Source organism: Amphibalanus amphitrite, unplaced genomic scaffold (assembly GCF_019059575.1).
Source record: "Amphibalanus amphitrite isolate SeventyFive unplaced genomic scaffold, NRLGWU_Aamphi_draft 000036F_arrow, whole genome shotgun sequence".
Lineage (NCBI taxonomy): Eukaryota > Metazoa > Arthropoda > Thecostraca > Balanomorpha > Balanidae > Amphibalanus > Amphibalanus amphitrite.
Window position 1 is genome coordinate 313,511 of NW_024881532.1, and position 15,863 is coordinate 329,373.

The following is a 15,863-nucleotide window of genomic DNA, read 5'->3' on the forward strand; positions in this document are numbered from 1 at the left end:
ATTCGAATTGGTGGCCATTTTTTTCGAAGTGCATCATGATGACCCAAGGCCCCCGAAGTCGGCCCTTGCTGTAATTCCTACAATCAGGGCTGCGGAGTCGGAGTCGGAGTCGGAGTCGGAGTCGGAGTCGGTCGGAGTCGACAGTTGTGACCGGAGTCGGAGTCGGAGTCGGAGTCGATTTTAGAAACCCGAGCCGGAGTCGGAGTCGGAGTCACCGAAAATCTGTCGACTCCGCAGCCCTGCTAGGTCTGCGGAGTCGGAGTCGGGAGTTGGAGTCGGTCGGAGTCGACAATTCTGCCCGGAGTCGGAGTCGGAGTCGGAGTTGGTTTTTGAAAGCCGGAGTCGGAGTCGGAGTCGGAGTCGCCGAAAATCCATCGACTCCGCAGCCCTGCCTACAATCCATTACAAACACATTACACATGCTGCTTACCAAGCGCAATGATAAGAATTGTGGGTCAATATTTAAAATCGATATAAAATGTAAGAGTTCAGACTTCGCTTTTGAACAGATATCCTCTGGAATCACCCATGCTCCGCCCGTCTAAAACTCAGTGATGCTAAATGCAGTTGTCACACGCCGCCGCCACGAACACGACACCTTACGCAGCGCTATCGCTTACAATTATGCCCTTGTTCGTATGCTTTCGAAAATGTCCTTTTTATTTATCTGGTGTATAAGAAAGACACCGCCGACGTCTTCTGGGAAAACAACACACATGGGTCGGGACCGTGGTATCGTAACATTACACACTGTAAGCAGTGGCGGTCGCAGGGGGGGGGGGCATTGCAGGGCCATGGCCCCCCCCAAAGGCAAATCAGGGGGGGCCATCATATCATTTGGCCCCCCCAAACAACCGATGGGCCCCCATGGCCGTATGGGGCCCTGGCCCGTATTCGATTGTCACGAGGCTCGAGAAACCCACGCCAGCTATTAACAGCTCCCATACCAGTCTTTGAGGGTCCTACACTGACCTCTGAGGGCCCTTCAGTGGCGGTCAAGCGTCCACATTGACCGCTGAGGACCCGTATTGACCTCTGAGGGCCCTCCACTGGCCTTTGAGGGCCCCTAAACCGGCCTCAGGGGCCCAACCGGCGTCTGAGAGCCTCACACCGGCCTCTGGTGGCCTCATTTCAGTCTCTCGAGTCCCAAGACTAGCCTTGTGTTTAGTCTTGTCTCTGAGGGCCCCGCACTGGATTCTGTAGACCCGATGTCGAGCCAGCATCGGCCTCTGGGGGCCCATCTTGGCCTTTGAGGGCCCTCCGCTGGTCTCTGGGGTCCAACGCCGGCCGATGCCGGCCTTTTAGGGCCCCACACTGACCTCTAAGGGCCCATGCTGGCCTGTAAGGACCCACGTTAGCCTCTGAGGGCCCCCCGCACTGGATTCTGATGACCCAATGCCGGCCGCTCAGGGCCCGCATCGGCGTCTGAGGGCCCATCTTGGCTTTGAGGGCCCTCCGCTGGCCTCTGGGGTCCAACGCCGGCCCATGCTGGTCTTTTAGGGCCCCACACTGACCTCTGAGGGCCCGTGCTGGCCTGTAAGGACCCATATTAGCCTCTGAGTGCCCAATTCGGTCTCTGATGGTCTCAAACTGCCCTTTGCAGGCCCTGTACTGGTCTCTGAGGGCTCTAAACTGGCCCCTAAGAGCCCAAACCAGCCTCTAAAGGTCCCACGACCCACACCGGCCTCTAATGGTCCCATTTCTGTCTCTGGGACCTAAACTGCCCTTATAAGCCTCTGAGGGCCCCGTACTGGCTTCTGAAGGATCGATGCCGGCTTCTGAGGACCCATACCGGTCTTTAAGTGCCTCATAGCGACACCTGAGGCCCCACACTAGCCTATGAGGGGCCCACAAACTGGCCTATGAGGTCTCTACACCGGCCACTGATGGCCCTATTATGTTCTCTGGGGGGCTCAAGCCTTACCTTTGGGCGTCACGCACTTGCTTATGAAGGCCCACATCAGCCTCTGGGGCCCTACCTGGGGCCTTTGAGGCCCTTCGCTGACCCTTGGGTCCAACGCCGGCCTCTGGGGGTCTGACACCGTACTCTAAGGGCCCCATTGCAGCGTCTAGGCGATAGGTATCGTCGAAGCGCTATCGATGGGCCCATAAGTGTAGGAACCATGGGTGCAGTGGGCGCAGTTGCACCAACAATAATTCTGCAGTGAGTGCAGACAATGTATTCTGCATCCACAATAATCTGGAACAAAACCCCCTTTCCTCAGCAACACTACTTTCCATGCAGCACGACAAATTCAGGATATTTTGTTCACTATCAGTATCCGTCTTTCGAAGCATTTGCTACTGTAATGGTCGTCAAAATTTGCATTTGTGCTCAAGCAAAAAAAAAAAGAAAAAAAGATTAAACGGAAGTCGGAACACATGTGATTGAACAGTAAACAGATACCGATGACCCACTGTTAAAAGCTTTAGCACGATGATCTTAAAAAATGGCAAAGTTTTTTTGCAAAGAAAATGGCAAAGTTAGCCGCCTTTACTTTTGCGGTAGTCCATTCACAGTTGCGTGAATTATTGACATAATCAATGCTTCAAAATGCACTTTTCGGTACCTTTTCGACATGGTGCATCCTCAAAGCTCTCAATGAGCCTCCGCTCGGGTGCCGTTCCTTACCCCCCCCCCCCCCCCCCCGCTTCACCGGCCATGGCCTAGATTTCTGCACCCGTGCACTACGCCCGTGGGCCCCTTTAAGCTAGCACCGGGCCCCCCGGGTCAGCGCAGGGGCCCCTTTGCCAAGTTGCCCCCCCCCAAACTCCAAGTCTGCGACCGCCCCTGACTGTAAGCAAACGCTTGAGTTATGAGACCACACACGTATGGAAAGCCCTCGACCAATGTCGCTTTATTGATCGGCGTTATTAGCCACGTCAGCTTTAGACGGTGGCGCCAATATAGATTGAAAAACGGACACCACCTGCTGAATCCGACACAGGAACACGTCTCGAATTTGGCGGACAAACACTATGGCGTACACGAAGTCTAGACAGAAGTTCAGTGCTTCTACATTGTTGGCGATCGCCCGGAAAATCTGAAAAAGAAACAGACTTATCAGACTCGTAAATGCTGGTATCAAGCGTTGCACTTCGTGTAGAGTGTAGATTTAGGTATAAGCACAAACCGAACACCGATTTCTTCATGAAGCGGATGGCATTGAAAGTTTGACGATGAGTATCGACGGCAAGTCTGTCGGTGCAAACAGGTAAATTGCGGTAAAACGAGAAAGACTTTTAATATTGATTCCAAAACTGTTTTGCTACCAATGATACGGAAACGGAACTCAGAGTCCGAGCCAAAGCCGACGGAAAACTTGGTTAGGAGCCGGAAATGTCAATGAAAGACTGCACCGAAGTGAAATTCATGCATATTGCATGTTGGAGAATATCTAATAAACTTTCTGTCAAACATACTTAATTGGCAAATTAATATTTATGTTCACCTGAAAGCCGAGGTCGCGCTGCTCGTAGACCAGCTCCAGTATGCAGAGCGCCGACTGGAGGCAGTTGGAGACCAGGTAGGAGGCCGCCGTGGCCGCCAGCAGAAACTCCATGCGGTGCTCGGCCTCCTGGCGGCGCTGGCGCTGCCGGCGCGCCGAGTCCACGGACGCGGACGGCGGCCGCTGCGGCAGCGGCGAGGGCGGCGGCGCCGGCGGCCGCGGCAGCTCGCAGACGCCGACCAGGCTGACGCCGCTGCAGCTGCTGGCCGAACTCTCCCCGCGCGGCCGCCGGGTGACGCTCTCCGTGCACTGTTGGCTCATCGTGTTTGCAATCGCCTGCACGCGGCGCTCGCGGCGCTTGATGGCTACGATGATGTAGCTGTTGCAGTAGAGGACAACGGCGGCCGGCAGCCAGCGCACCAGTACCTGCAGGGCCCACTGGTAGAAGGGCCAGACCCAGCCGGAGGCGGCGCCGTGGATCAGCGACACCGTGTAGAACGTGTCGCCCTCCACCGGGCAGTGCTCGACCACATGATAACCCAGCGTCTGCGGCATGTGCAGCGCCAGCGAGACGAACAGGGTGGCGGCGATGCGGAGCGGCCGGCCGCCGCAGCGCCGCTCGGGCTGCCGCTGCCGCCACAGCTCGTGCGGCACCCTGACCGCCTGGTAGCGGTCGTACGTCATCCACAGCGTGACGCCCATGCTGAACCCGACCATTGCGTTGGCGAACGGCACGAACACAATGCGCCAGATAGCCTCTGCGCGAGAGCGCGGCTGCAGGCGGCGACCGTCACAGTCCACGTATGTCTGCCACGTCTCGGCCAGGAAAGTGGCTCCAGCCATCGTCAGCGCGGCGCTGTCGGAGAGCATCAGACAGCGCAGGTAGGTGTAGACGCCGGCGCCGCCGAACCGCGCGTCGCGCAGCACCAGCAGCAGCAGCAGGCTGCCCACGATGCCGACGCCGCTGATGGTCGGGTAGCAGTAGCGGTAGCTGATGATGGAGATGCGGCTCTGTGCGTCCGGTTCGGACCAGCTGCAGTTCTCCAGGTGGTCGCAGTACACCAACATGCCGACGTCGGGCCCGGGAGGCGGAGCAGCGGGAATTCGCTCACTCATGGCACACACCCAAAGCTGATTCTCACGGTCATGGTTTCCAGAATCCAAAAGATAGGCGACATTATTGAATTAAGGAGCCAGCAGCGAGACACAACAATCACAAACAGGAACAGACGACAGACAAAATCCGATCCTATCGATGTGGTACGTCACTGTAGCAGAATTAACACTATCTGCACCAGTGGAACACCCGATTACGCAAGCAGCTTTCGATGTTTTAGCTACAAAAGCACTGCAACCTCGTCTTCAAATACGTCGTAAGATTATTCGTCCGAAACGATTGTGATGGCCCAGATTTTCCCGATGTTCCACAGCCGCAGACGGCGCCACTGTCCGGAGTCCGCCCCCACTGTGCGGCACGGCCGCCGGGCCACAGTCCCTGATGCAATGTGGGAGCATCACCACCCTACCGTGCCACCCACCCGCCACGCAGTCCCACCATGACGGGCGATAGGCCGACACGCGTATCGGGTGAAGCGCAGACGAGCGGCAAATTACGCTCGCCACTGAGCCACCGGTCAACATGTCAACACTATCGGCAGGTGGAGGGATAAATTTGGAACGGCGCATCGACCCTGCCCCGGATCAGAACGCCAGGGGATGAGTCATGCTTTTATGAATATCACGTTTCTTCACACGTGGGATGCGATAGAAGCATAATATCGGTCTCATACGTGCATTAGTAAAGTGATATTAGGCATGATATTATGATAGATGAGAAATCATTTGTAAATGCAATGTGGAGCAGCAACGTCTACATACATAGTCACTAGTCAGTGCTCTTAGTAATGAATAGTTGAAATGCATTTGCATCAGCACACAACTGGCATGCCTGCTGCTTAGCAAATGTCACATAGTGATGCTGAATGTGATGATGTAATCGCTAGCATCAAGTATTTGCCAGCCAAGCGCAGTACCGTTACGTTGGCGTCGTATAGGCACTGTAAGTTCGACCTTTCGCGTAGTACGTATGTAGTCCAATCTCAATAAACGTAGTGAGATCGCGGCAAGTACACGATTCTGACACATCACCGTCCAACGATAAGATGGTGACACTTGTGAAACGAAAGGATACTGTTTGTTAAAATAAAAACCCTTATATTGCACTTTGCAGTAGGTACCGGCTTCTGCGATACATACAACAAATAAAACTGACCTCAATTATATACCCATGAAGCAATAATACAACGGTAACAAATGGCAGCTTGCTTATTGCCCGGATAATAATCATCAGCACACTGGCGCACAGTACAGATCCACACAGCGGTGTACACTGTATAGTCTCTCTTGAAAGTATCGCGTCCTGGGCTGCGGCGGCTCAGCGAACTATTCCATTTAGTTTGAGGACCCCAGTAGGGAGGTCATGGCCTGTATCATAAAAAGTACGCTGTAACACGATTTCACGCCAGCGGTAGAAGGAAAACTGCTATATGACGCAGGCCCCAGCGGCTGACAACTGGGTCAAAACAGGCGGAGGCCGGCCAAAGGTCATGCTCGTATCGCTCTCCCTTGACCCCGTCCACCGCCCCAGGCGGATACCGGTGCCTCTTGGGCTCACCAGCCGGGCGCTCATTGGTGTGCCTTTCTGGGCGCCAATCACTCTGTGTGTGTGACGCGTAAAATCACAACGAAGCGAAGTTCCGCCATAACCCTTACTATAATGAGGCCTTCTGAATGACGTAAACAGGTCATGCGGGGTGTGTGGGGGGGGGGGGAGCCTGACATCAAATAAGTTTTTAAAAAGAACATGGCTGCACAGCATTACTTTTTCTTTTTTGTCGCCGTTCACTAACCGGCTCATTAAAAAGAGAGAACTTCAAATATAGGACTAAATGGCTAGACAGCGAATGTGCGAACTGGCTAGAGAGATAATTCTTGTTTTTGAATTCGCTTACGAGTGCATGTGCAAGCACGGATGCATTCTGTTAGCGGTGCAACTGATGATTTTTGGGTATATTGGCACGAGTTTCCGGATTTTACCCCCCCCCCCCCAAAAAAAGGTGACAGTCGTGCCGATGACGAGTCAAATTGCTAACTTTGCAATGAAACAAATCTCAAGAAATCCTCTGCGAGTAGGGTGGCCTCCGTTGACCATATGCTTAGCTGCCATCACAAGTTACCGGATGGCGACTGCCACCCCCCCCCCCATCCCTCCGCAGTCCGCAACCACTCCCCTCGGCCCGCTGCGCCGGTTGCCTCCGCGTGTCAGGCTTCGGCCAGTGCTACCAGCGGCTCTCAAACCTTTCCGCTCAACCGCGGCTGGGACAGGTGGCGCCTTCCCTCGGAGTCGCGATACTTTCAAGAGAGACTATACAGAGGTGCCCAGATATATACGAGTATATGTAAAAGATCAATACTGTGATACTAAAACATGCATGTAGGTTAATTCACCCGCCTAAATCTCACATCACTTCAGTTACCCGCATGCAAACATGCACGGATTAGAAACCTGATAGCTAAACCATGAAAAAAGGACGCGGCGGTACTTAGAGTTTAGACCGACCGTCAAAATCATGCAGCTCACAAAGTTTCTGTGACGACCAGCGTCGAAGCTGGTGTCTGCTCGGGCAGAGGTACGACAATCCCAGCAGTACCCTCGACACCGGCGGACCCGAACTCACAGACGGGAACCAGAGAGGTCAGCGTCAGGCACGTCTCGCTCGGCCCGCTGACACCGGTCTGAACCGCCGCCGAGGGCGCTGGAGGCACACCCGGCGCACCTCCAATCCCCTGAGGTGCGCCCTCCCGCTCGGTACCCTGCCCGACCGTGACCAGCTGACGCATCGAGCTGCCGTCCCTGACGTCGAAGATGCCCTGCGCGGTGCGAACGGCGGTGCGGCCGATCCTCTCACGACGCACGGCCGCCAGCTGTTCGGCTGTATGGCTGCGCAGGTGAGCCGTCAGTGGCGTGCGCTGGCTGAACGCGCGGCCGCACACGTCGCACACGTGCGGCCGATCGCCCGTGTGCGTCCTCCGGTGGGAGGAAAGGATACGCTCGGTGCGGAACGTGCGGCCGCATATCTCACAGCTGAACGGCCGCTCGCCCGTGTGGATACGCAAGTGTTCACGCAGCATCTGCGCCGAGGACATCTTTTTCTGGCACACGTGACACTCTGCGGGTTTAATGCCGAGGTGGCTGCGCTGGTGGATGCGTAGCGCGTGGCTGGAGAGCAGCGTTTTGCCGCAGACGGAGCAACAGAAGGGCCGCACGCCCGTGTGGTCCACCTCGTGGCGGCTGAGCGCTCGCCGGTCCATGAACGCCCGGTCGCACGTGGTGCACCGGAACCGGCGCTCGTTGGTGTGCAGCTGCACGTGTTTCTGCAGCGAGCTCGAGCTGGATAGCTGCTTCTGGCAGTACGGACAGGTCTGAGGCTGGGACGAGCGGGGCGCGGACCGACTGCCGCGGCCCCGCCGCCCGGGGGGCTCTGTCGTCACCAGCCACGTACAGTCCTTCTGAAATGCACAAAATCATATACTCGTACATGGAAGATTTTGCAGATAAATGATTAAAAAATGATATAATTTTACTACATCAGCGCAAGAATGATGTAAATATAAATCTCGCACAGCTGATACGCAAAGAAACGCTCACCAATACCAACAAGTAAAAAGCAATAAACATGACTTAGATGGCATCAGTAGGTATCTCACCTGAGCAGATGTTGGAGCATCTGATGCCTGCGGTCCACTCATTTCCCCTGAAATAAACAAGTAGACCGGACCAGAATAAAACAAATGCTGACAATAAGGGAGTATAAATCTCACTCTGCACTGCCGTCGACTGCGGTGGTCATTTTGGGCTGGGCATTTTTTATCGTTGGATAGGTATTATCGTAGTCAGCCTGCGGTCGGTATTAGGGCATTATAATTCAGCTTGACTTTGTGCTAATTCAATGTTCACTGCTTCTCGTATAAAATAGTAAAATACGACCCAAAGCGACGCTCAAGGCAGTGACGCAAAGCAGTACGAACCGAGAAACACATTCTCATTCGTCCCCTGTAGTTATCAGAATACGGGCACATCAATCACACCGTTCCGTGCTTCTATCCTCAGGATACAGAAATCCTTCTCCTCCACGCCGCAACCCCCCTCCGGGCTGGACAGGCAACTTTATCTCATGCGGGCTTCTCCCTTGGAGCAGCACCGCTGCTCCCGAGGGAGCGCACCCCGTAGCCGGGTGCAGTGAGTGCCTTGGGGCTGGGTGGCCTGTCCTCTGGACGGGCTCAGCCCCGGCGACTCACTAGGGTGCCTGCCCAGACCAATGTCTCCCACTTTATCCTATCATCCTCCCGGCTCTGAAATGGTCTTGCCAGACCGAAAGGGCCTAACCCCCCGCCCCCCAAAAAAAACATCAATCACATCATGACAAATTGTGTGGCGTTAAATCCATTTGACAACCATGTAAACTCAATTTCACACGCAACGATCTATGCCGACAAGAAGCATTTAGTCATTAACTCGTCAAAACTTCTTTCGATGTTTATCACAACTCATTAGCGTAAAAGTGAATAACTGAATACCTATCGATTCGGCAAGACACTGGAATTTCGGACCTAGAAGGTACGAAATTCGAAAAAGTTGGGGGGGGGGGGCAGTCATGCTCAGCAACATTTTTATTCCTAAAAAAAAAAAACAGCCGCTGCCTTGAAACAGGAAAAATTGTCAAATGATCGCTAACTTGTTCGATGACGTGTATGCTGCACGTCGTTTAATACTGATCTGTTTTCGTCATCGTGTCGTGCAATGTCATGTGCTTACTAAACGTCTCGTTGTATTGACTATTTTTTGTCCATCACTGAACGCATAATATAGAAAAATTGATCTCGCAACACCCTCGCAAGTCGCACACAAAAAAGGAATACAAAACTAAGTGTTTATTTGAATTCAAGTGCGTTACAAAAATAACGAGTAATCATCGAACACATGACAATTATGAACAGCATGAATTAATAAAACATGAATCGGTCATCTCGACCGACAAGAACAATTAAGAGAAGACGGCGAGAAAACAAATGACTGAAGCAAGAAACGGATGCTGTAAACAACTGCTGTTGGCAGTGCAGTGCAATGAAATCAGAGCCTTAACATAGGTCATAAGCTCATAGGCTCAGGTAGTGTCTGCCTCCCGACAGGCTGCTGCAGCTCCCTGACTAAATGAGACCCTGTCGTCGCTGCAGTACGGCCTAACCTCACTGTACCGGTCCTGCCGGCGCGGTCATCCACAGACCCTGGGCGCCCACAATCGACCCATCCGGCCCGTGTGAATCGCGCCAGTGCGCCTTCAGGACCTCCGCGCCCGGAAAGCACTGTAAGCACGCCGGGCACTGGACCAGCTCCGCAGAGGGCACCACTGGCGCCGACGGTGGCGGCGGCGGCGGCGGCGCGTCTGGAGCGTCGGAGCGCGCGCTACACACCATGCTCTGTATGTGTTTCTTCAGCGGCGTGCACTGCGAGAAGCCCCTGTTGCAGCGGGGGCACCGGTACGGCCGCTCGCCGGTGTGAGTCCGCCGATGGGACGCCAGGATCTGCGACCGGGCGAACCGCTTCCCGCACACCTCGCACACGAACGGTTTCTCGCCCGTGTGAACGCGCATGTGGTCCCGCAAGGCCGATGGCATGCGGAACGCCTGGTTGCACACGGCACAGACGTGCGGCTTCTCCCCGCTGTGAATCATCTTGTGTCGCACCAGCACCTTGGCCGTGGCGAACATGCCACCACACACGTCACAGCAGTGAGTCTTGACGCCAGCGTGCGTCTCAATGTGCCGCCGCAGCTCGTGTGTGGCGCGGAACGCCTTGCCGCACTGCTCGCAGCTGTTGCTCTTCTCGCCCGTGTGGATCTTGCGGTGCCCGATCAGTGCGCTGTGCTGTCGGAAGGCAGCTGGACAGGTGTCGCACTTGAACGGCCGCTCGTCCGAGTGTATAGCGGCGTGCGTGACCAGGTCGGAGCGGCGCACGAACGAGCGCTCGCACACCGTGCACTGGTGCGGCCGGATACCCTGGTGGAGCTTCAGGTGGGTGTAGATGGAGCGCTTGTCGGCGTACCGTTTGTCACACACCCGGCAGGCGTAGGGCCGCGGACCGGGGACCACCTCTATCAGAGGGGACAGCGAGCCCCGCCTGGCCCGGGCTGGTGGAGGCGCCATAGACGAGCGCTTCTTTCTCCGCCGCGGCAAGGCTGACGATCTGACCTGGAATAAACAACAGACGCAATGCAGAGGAGCCGATGTTTCAGTCAAATATATAAATTCCATGGAATGCCAAGACAAGTGAGTCAGTTACACTGAGTTTGCTAATGATCTTTAGAATGCAATTTGCACCGTGAGACATGTCAAAAGTCACATAGGTATAAAATAGTCTTGGTTGCAAACTTATTAAACCCTTTATCACCAATGAAAACTGACTCGCAGCACGTTACATGAGTCAGATAAACACAGTCAAAGCTTAACAAACATGGTTTTTACCCTGAAAATATTCAAAAAGCGCAAACTAAGACGGTTTCACTTGCTGACTCCTCACCTGTTCAGTGTCGGAGTAGTTCGGATCGTCTGTCACCTCGTCCTCCTGGGGCGACCCGCTGTCACTGGACGAAGCCGGACTGCCACCTGAACCGCAGCGAGCACCACTCAGGGCACAGCCGCGCCAGCAACGCGCCGCCGCCGGCTCGATAGAGGAGGACCAGCTCCGGAGGGATGGGGACAGACCACCGCCGGCCCGGGGAGGAGACAGCTCCGGAGGGATAGGGACAGACCACAGACGTGGCACAGACGACCGGGGAAGGGGGATCCCGAGGGAGCAGGACAGGCCCGAAACAGCTCGGACGGCCCCTGACGGACCGAGCCCGGAGAGTGGAACGAGCCACCAGCACGCCGCAGACGGCCCGAGAGGGGCCGGCTCCTCCGGAGAGGTTGGGACAGGCCAGGACTGACGCAGACATAACCACGGCGGCAGAAATGGATGGCGGACGGATAAAGAGACTTGTGACCGTCGAAGGCACTTGATAGGCTCGGTTGAGGCGCACAGATTAGCTGGGCGATCGAGTACGGAATCCAGTGTGGAGGAGCGACCGCGGATTTGACGGGATGAATGTGCGAGAATAATTATCGAAGAAATGCGACCAGTGATGTCGTCAAAGGAATGATTGCAAGAATGCATTGTTCTCTTGTAAGTTGCTCATTTAGTCATCGTTTACTTTAAGAAGCAAAAGCTTTCTGAATAAAAACCAAAAGTCCCACAACTTCATGGCATTCGTAGCAGCGTAAGAACATAATCAACGATGTAATTTATGCCAGCGAGACGTCACGAATGATGCTGATGCTTAAGGAGTACCTATTAGGAGCTCATATTACGATACTTTGATCTATGGAAATCCTTTGCGGAAACTGATTGTAGTAGCCGATGGGAAATAAGCAGTCGGCAATAGTGTTATGCGGAACAGTATGGCTCCAGGCGTTTACCACTAGTGACATCTATCAGCAGTAGCGATGTCAATTACGGAAAATCGGAATACCGATACCAAACCAACTACCAACCAAAACCACGGGAAAATACCGAAACCAAACCAACTTTGGGAAATGAGGGAAATACCAATTTTTTACCGACTTATTAGCCTCTTATACATTAGTGAGGGTTTATGATACCGACAAAATACCAAACACATTACGATTGAAATACCAAATACCAATTTGGTATCGGTTTGGTATCGGTATACCAAAAAGTTGGTATCCGATTGACATCTCTAATCAGCAGACACGTAAGTTATATCCATGATAGTGACGAAACATGATTGCAGATTTATCAGGATCGCCAAGACAAGGCAGACAGCGAGCCTGCTGTTGTTATAGATGTGCATTAATTATAGCTACGATACAGAAACTAAATTGCGATAGGCGTAGCTAAGATAAGGCATAGTTTTGCTTATCATTGAGCTGGTGCAGGGTGGGAGCAGATTTATCAGTAACACTAATGCTCGTTAGAGCGTCAAAGAAAATACCGTGGAAAACATGCATAATGCTAGCTTTGGGTCTGATTCATAGGTACTGAGGAAACTCAGCAGCCCGTGGTTTTTCATTCGTGATAAGCAAGCAAAAATTATAGCGATTGAGTTGTTAACTCATCATCCAATCACTTTACCTATTCTCCACGTCTGCTCCTTCCAAAACCCGAATGTGTCCAAGTGGCATATTACCGAAGCCAGAGCCCGCGCAAAACAATGCTCGTTGCGTAGGCCCTGGCCTCTACCGTCCGATCGGGAAATTCTTCCTTTTAGTGTGCCAACATAGTCGGTCACGGCAAAAAATTGTCGGCCACCATCGGTCCCAAAAGGCAAAAGACACAGTAATTACAGTCAGCGACTAAGATTAACACAAATAAAGTCGACATGGACTAATAAGCAGCAATTAGCAGAGATGAGCACTTACCAGACTCGACGTTGACCGCGGGTTCCTAGAACAAGAAAATGGGGCAATGTTAGTTGTATGATAAATATTGCGGTAAAATAAAGCACCTGAATAATTAAAACCTACGAACAGCATCTTCCCAGTAGATGTCAAGCAACTCGACTGCTCAGACATTACGATCGTATTGCACCGTACAATGAGTGGAGTGAATTGCAGTGTACATACGTCTGATCGTAGCACCCGGTATGCCCGCAGCCCGACAGCCGTATTCGTTCAGCCTGTCTAGTGCCTTAGACATAGAGGACTCTTCAGTGTCCTGTCCTCACCGTGGGGTCATCGGCGTCATCCGAGTCCCCCAGATCGGCCAGCGGGTCCGCCAGGACCTCCGGCTGTTGGTCCGTCTCCGAGACATCCTGTCCAGGAATACCGCACACTTCATAAAAAAGATCGATTTGACACAGTCAAGCATAACATCGCTTGTGTGTGGGCGGTAAAATTAAGCAGTTCTTGCTGGGATGTTACTGGTAATAGGTTGGATGCGAGATATTTGTTAAAACAAACCATACATTCCTCATGAATCGAAAACACGATCAGCGGAAGGTTGGGACGTCTCATGACACTCACCGCTGTCTCGTGTAAAGCGGTGTCCGAGTCAGCCGGCTTGCTCTTTTTGGGCGTTGCTTTTCTCGGTCGCCGAGTTCTCGGTTTCTCTGAAGTAACGCAAACATGACATGCATTAGATGTGTGTTCAACGCAAATAAAAGCAAATCAACGTTAAAAACATACAAACAATAAATTCATGGTACAGTAAGCGCAAATTAATATAATATATCATCTACAAAATGAAAAAATGTACCTGCAATTCACATATTTTACCGGATGGTTTTCAATCTTCAAGCTGTTTGAATAATTCACTCTTTTAATCAGATGGAAGCCAGCATGTTGAACAGCGAATTCCAACCAAAGCAACACAACAATGGCAAGGAACAACAAAAATATCTCAGCTTTGTGACCAGGCATTAACGGCTACATAACATCTGCTTAATACCTACTACTGTAACCAGAAAGCTCAAATACACTTCAGTGCATATTCACCAGAAGCGGATGAAGCAGATGATCTCAGTGCCTTGGAAGAGGTGGTCCGCCTTTGGGTGGTGTTCGTCACCATCTCCACCAGCTGCTTGGTCATGTCGGCCAGCCTGTTCTCGTAGATGACGATGTCGTTGACGAAGGCGGCGCAGCGGGGACAGACAAGGTCGCCGGGCGCGCTGCCGTCTGGCCAGCCGTCCACCGGCGCGGCGGAGCGCACCTTCTCCAGGAACGAGACGTCTGGCTGAGCCGGACAGGCCGCGTGCACGTCCTGGGAGGTGGCCAGCTCCGACTCGGCCAGCGCGCGGTCACAGATCAGGCACTGGGGCACCCACGACCGGCCGGTACTCCCCGACGGCCGGGCAGGCGCCACGCTGTTCATGGTGAAGCCTTCCGCGGCTCAGCAGTGGCGTAAGGTCCTAAAACAGAGATAACAATGAAGCGCACAACGTGCCAAACTGCCAAGCCAGGCAGACATTGACGCGACCGATCGCGACGCAATTTTCAGTACCTTCGAGTTTAACACTTTTAGCCTGAAAACTTCATGGCCCTGATCTCCGGGGATGGGGAACGGTAGATTGCTTGTGTAGCGGCTTGGCGGCTTGTGTAGTGACTCGGACCAGTTGCCGGGACACTGACGCAAGCCACACAATGAACCGCCCGGGTCAGTGAGCGGGCGTCCGAGGGCAGGGCGGCCGCTTGTTTCGCCAGGTTGTCCATGTTTTCACTCCCCTCGAATCTCGATCCCGCAGTAGGCAGGAACCCACTGCAGGATCACTTCATGATGCTCGGCAATGTCAATTAGGTCTTCCATACTTATCTCCGCACTAAAGGTGTCACTTGGGCAGCTGTTCCTTAGAGCCGCCCTGAGTTAGACTCAGGGCGGCTCACGACCACGAGTCACGAGTCCACGACTCTGAGCACCTAACGACTGGGGTGGGGTAGGTCTCGTCCCGAACCCTCTCTAGAGCTGACCGCAGGGCAAATCTGCTGCTAGATTGCCCGGCATACCGACAAATTCAGCGACCGCCATTCAACAAAAAATTATGTGACCACCAGAGCCCTGGTCCAAAAAATTTGCTGTCTCATGGCTCATGCTCTCAGCTCTGAATTCGGCACATGCGAAGTTACACCTGACCTAACGTGAGCTGAAATTTTCAACACAATCAAGCCACCATACTGGACGAATTTGGCATAACGTGTATTTTTCCAATCTGGCAGGTGCCTAACTCTCATAGTAAATGTTCAATCAAACCAACACCTTGATGACATCTTTGTACGTTAGTCATTCTCCTGTTATTTGAGGTAGGTAGCTTGTAACTTTGTAACTCCATAGGCAGGCACCTTCCTACAGTTCAGTGACGGTGAAGCTCAGCTCTGGCTCAGGCGCAAATTGAAATGAAATAGGTAGACCCACATCAGGGTACAATTGACCGACATCAACATTGTATTTCCAGTATGCCTGATGGTTGAGGACAGTAATTAGCCTTCTGAGTTCTAACCCGTGATTTCTAAATTTACACGAGTGTATATAAAACAATAAAAAGATGGTGGTGACAGGTATACTGCCTTTGTGACAGGTATGTACCCTGAAAATTCTCTCAAACGCAATCAATATATGTTATTTGCGATCGCAATTGCAAAAGAAACCATTGAATTCGGTACTTTGTGTTCAAAGTGAATAGCTGATGACCGTTTTCTGCTAGAGATTCTTCACGCGCTTATCCTTTCACGGGTTAGCCCTTTCCATCGACAGGGATAGATTCTGCTTAAGAACACATTTAAATGCCGCAATTGTCTTATCGGTAA

General features: G+C 52.9%; 2 protein-coding genes across 6 annotated transcripts; both read right to left on the bottom strand.

Moving 5' to 3' along the window:
- Nucleotides 1-648: 648 nt before the first annotated feature.
- On the bottom strand, nucleotides 649-5,602 carry LOC122371657 (probable G-protein coupled receptor B0563.6). Its single transcript, XM_043348123.1, has 3 exons — nucleotides 3,453-5,602; nucleotides 2,805-3,044; nucleotides 649-759 (listed from the first exon to the last, which is right to left on the bottom strand). Exons 1-2 carry the CDS (start codon nucleotides 4,563-4,565, stop codon nucleotides 2,859-2,861), a joined length of 1,299 nt encoding a protein of 432 aa, XP_043204058.1. The 5' UTR covers nucleotides 4,566-5,602; the 3' UTR covers nucleotides 649-759; nucleotides 2,805-2,858.
- Nucleotides 5,603-5,915: 313 nt separating this feature from the next.
- On the bottom strand, nucleotides 5,916-15,705 carry LOC122371634 (zinc finger protein 70-like). Of its 5 annotated transcripts, none has more exons than XM_043348103.1 (7): nucleotides 15,643-15,698; nucleotides 14,061-14,473; nucleotides 13,590-13,675; nucleotides 13,292-13,378; nucleotides 12,987-13,011; nucleotides 8,217-8,263; nucleotides 5,916-8,018 (listed from the first exon to the last, which is right to left on the bottom strand). In XM_043348103.1, the coding sequence occupies exons 2-7, from the start codon at nucleotides 14,434-14,436 to the stop codon at nucleotides 7,086-7,088; spliced, it is 1,554 nt and encodes a 517-aa protein (XP_043204038.1). In that variant the 5' UTR covers nucleotides 14,437-14,473; nucleotides 15,643-15,698; the 3' UTR covers nucleotides 5,916-7,085. The 5 variants fall into 5 exon arrangements, with proteins under 5 accessions (XP_043204038.1, XP_043204046.1, XP_043204021.1 ...); XM_043348111.1 differs by lacking the exon at nucleotides 15,643-15,698 and adding an exon at nucleotides 15,557-15,612; XM_043348086.1 differs by lacking the exons at nucleotides 5,916-8,018; nucleotides 8,217-8,263 and adding exons at nucleotides 9,426-10,757; nucleotides 11,086-11,171 and having other exon boundaries at nucleotides 15,643-15,705.
- Between the last annotated feature and the right edge of the window lie 158 nt (nucleotides 15,706-15,863).

Bases quoted from the DNA above. Each gene is read 5' to 3' on its own strand.
- LOC122371657 (XM_043348123.1), bottom strand. From the start codon at position 4,565: ATGAGTGAGCGAATTCCCGCTGCTCCGCCTCCCGGGCCCGACGTCGGC. The intron at 3,045-3,452 runs GTGAACATAAAT...TTTCTTTTTCAG, and splicing joins AGCGCGACCTCGGCTTTCAG to ATTTTCCGGGCGATCGCCAA.
- LOC122371634 (XM_043348086.1), bottom strand. From the start codon at position 14,436: ATGAACAGCGTGGCGCCTGCCCGGCCGTCGGGGAGTACCGGCCGGTCG. The intron at 13,676-14,060 runs GTGAATATGCAC...GCGTTACTTCAG, and splicing joins ATCTGCTTCATCCGCTTCTG to AGAAACCGAGAACTCGGCGA. The intron at 13,012-13,291 runs GTGAGGACAGGA...TTCTTGTTCTAG, and splicing joins ATGACGCCGATGACCCCACG to GAACCCGCGGTCAACGTCGA.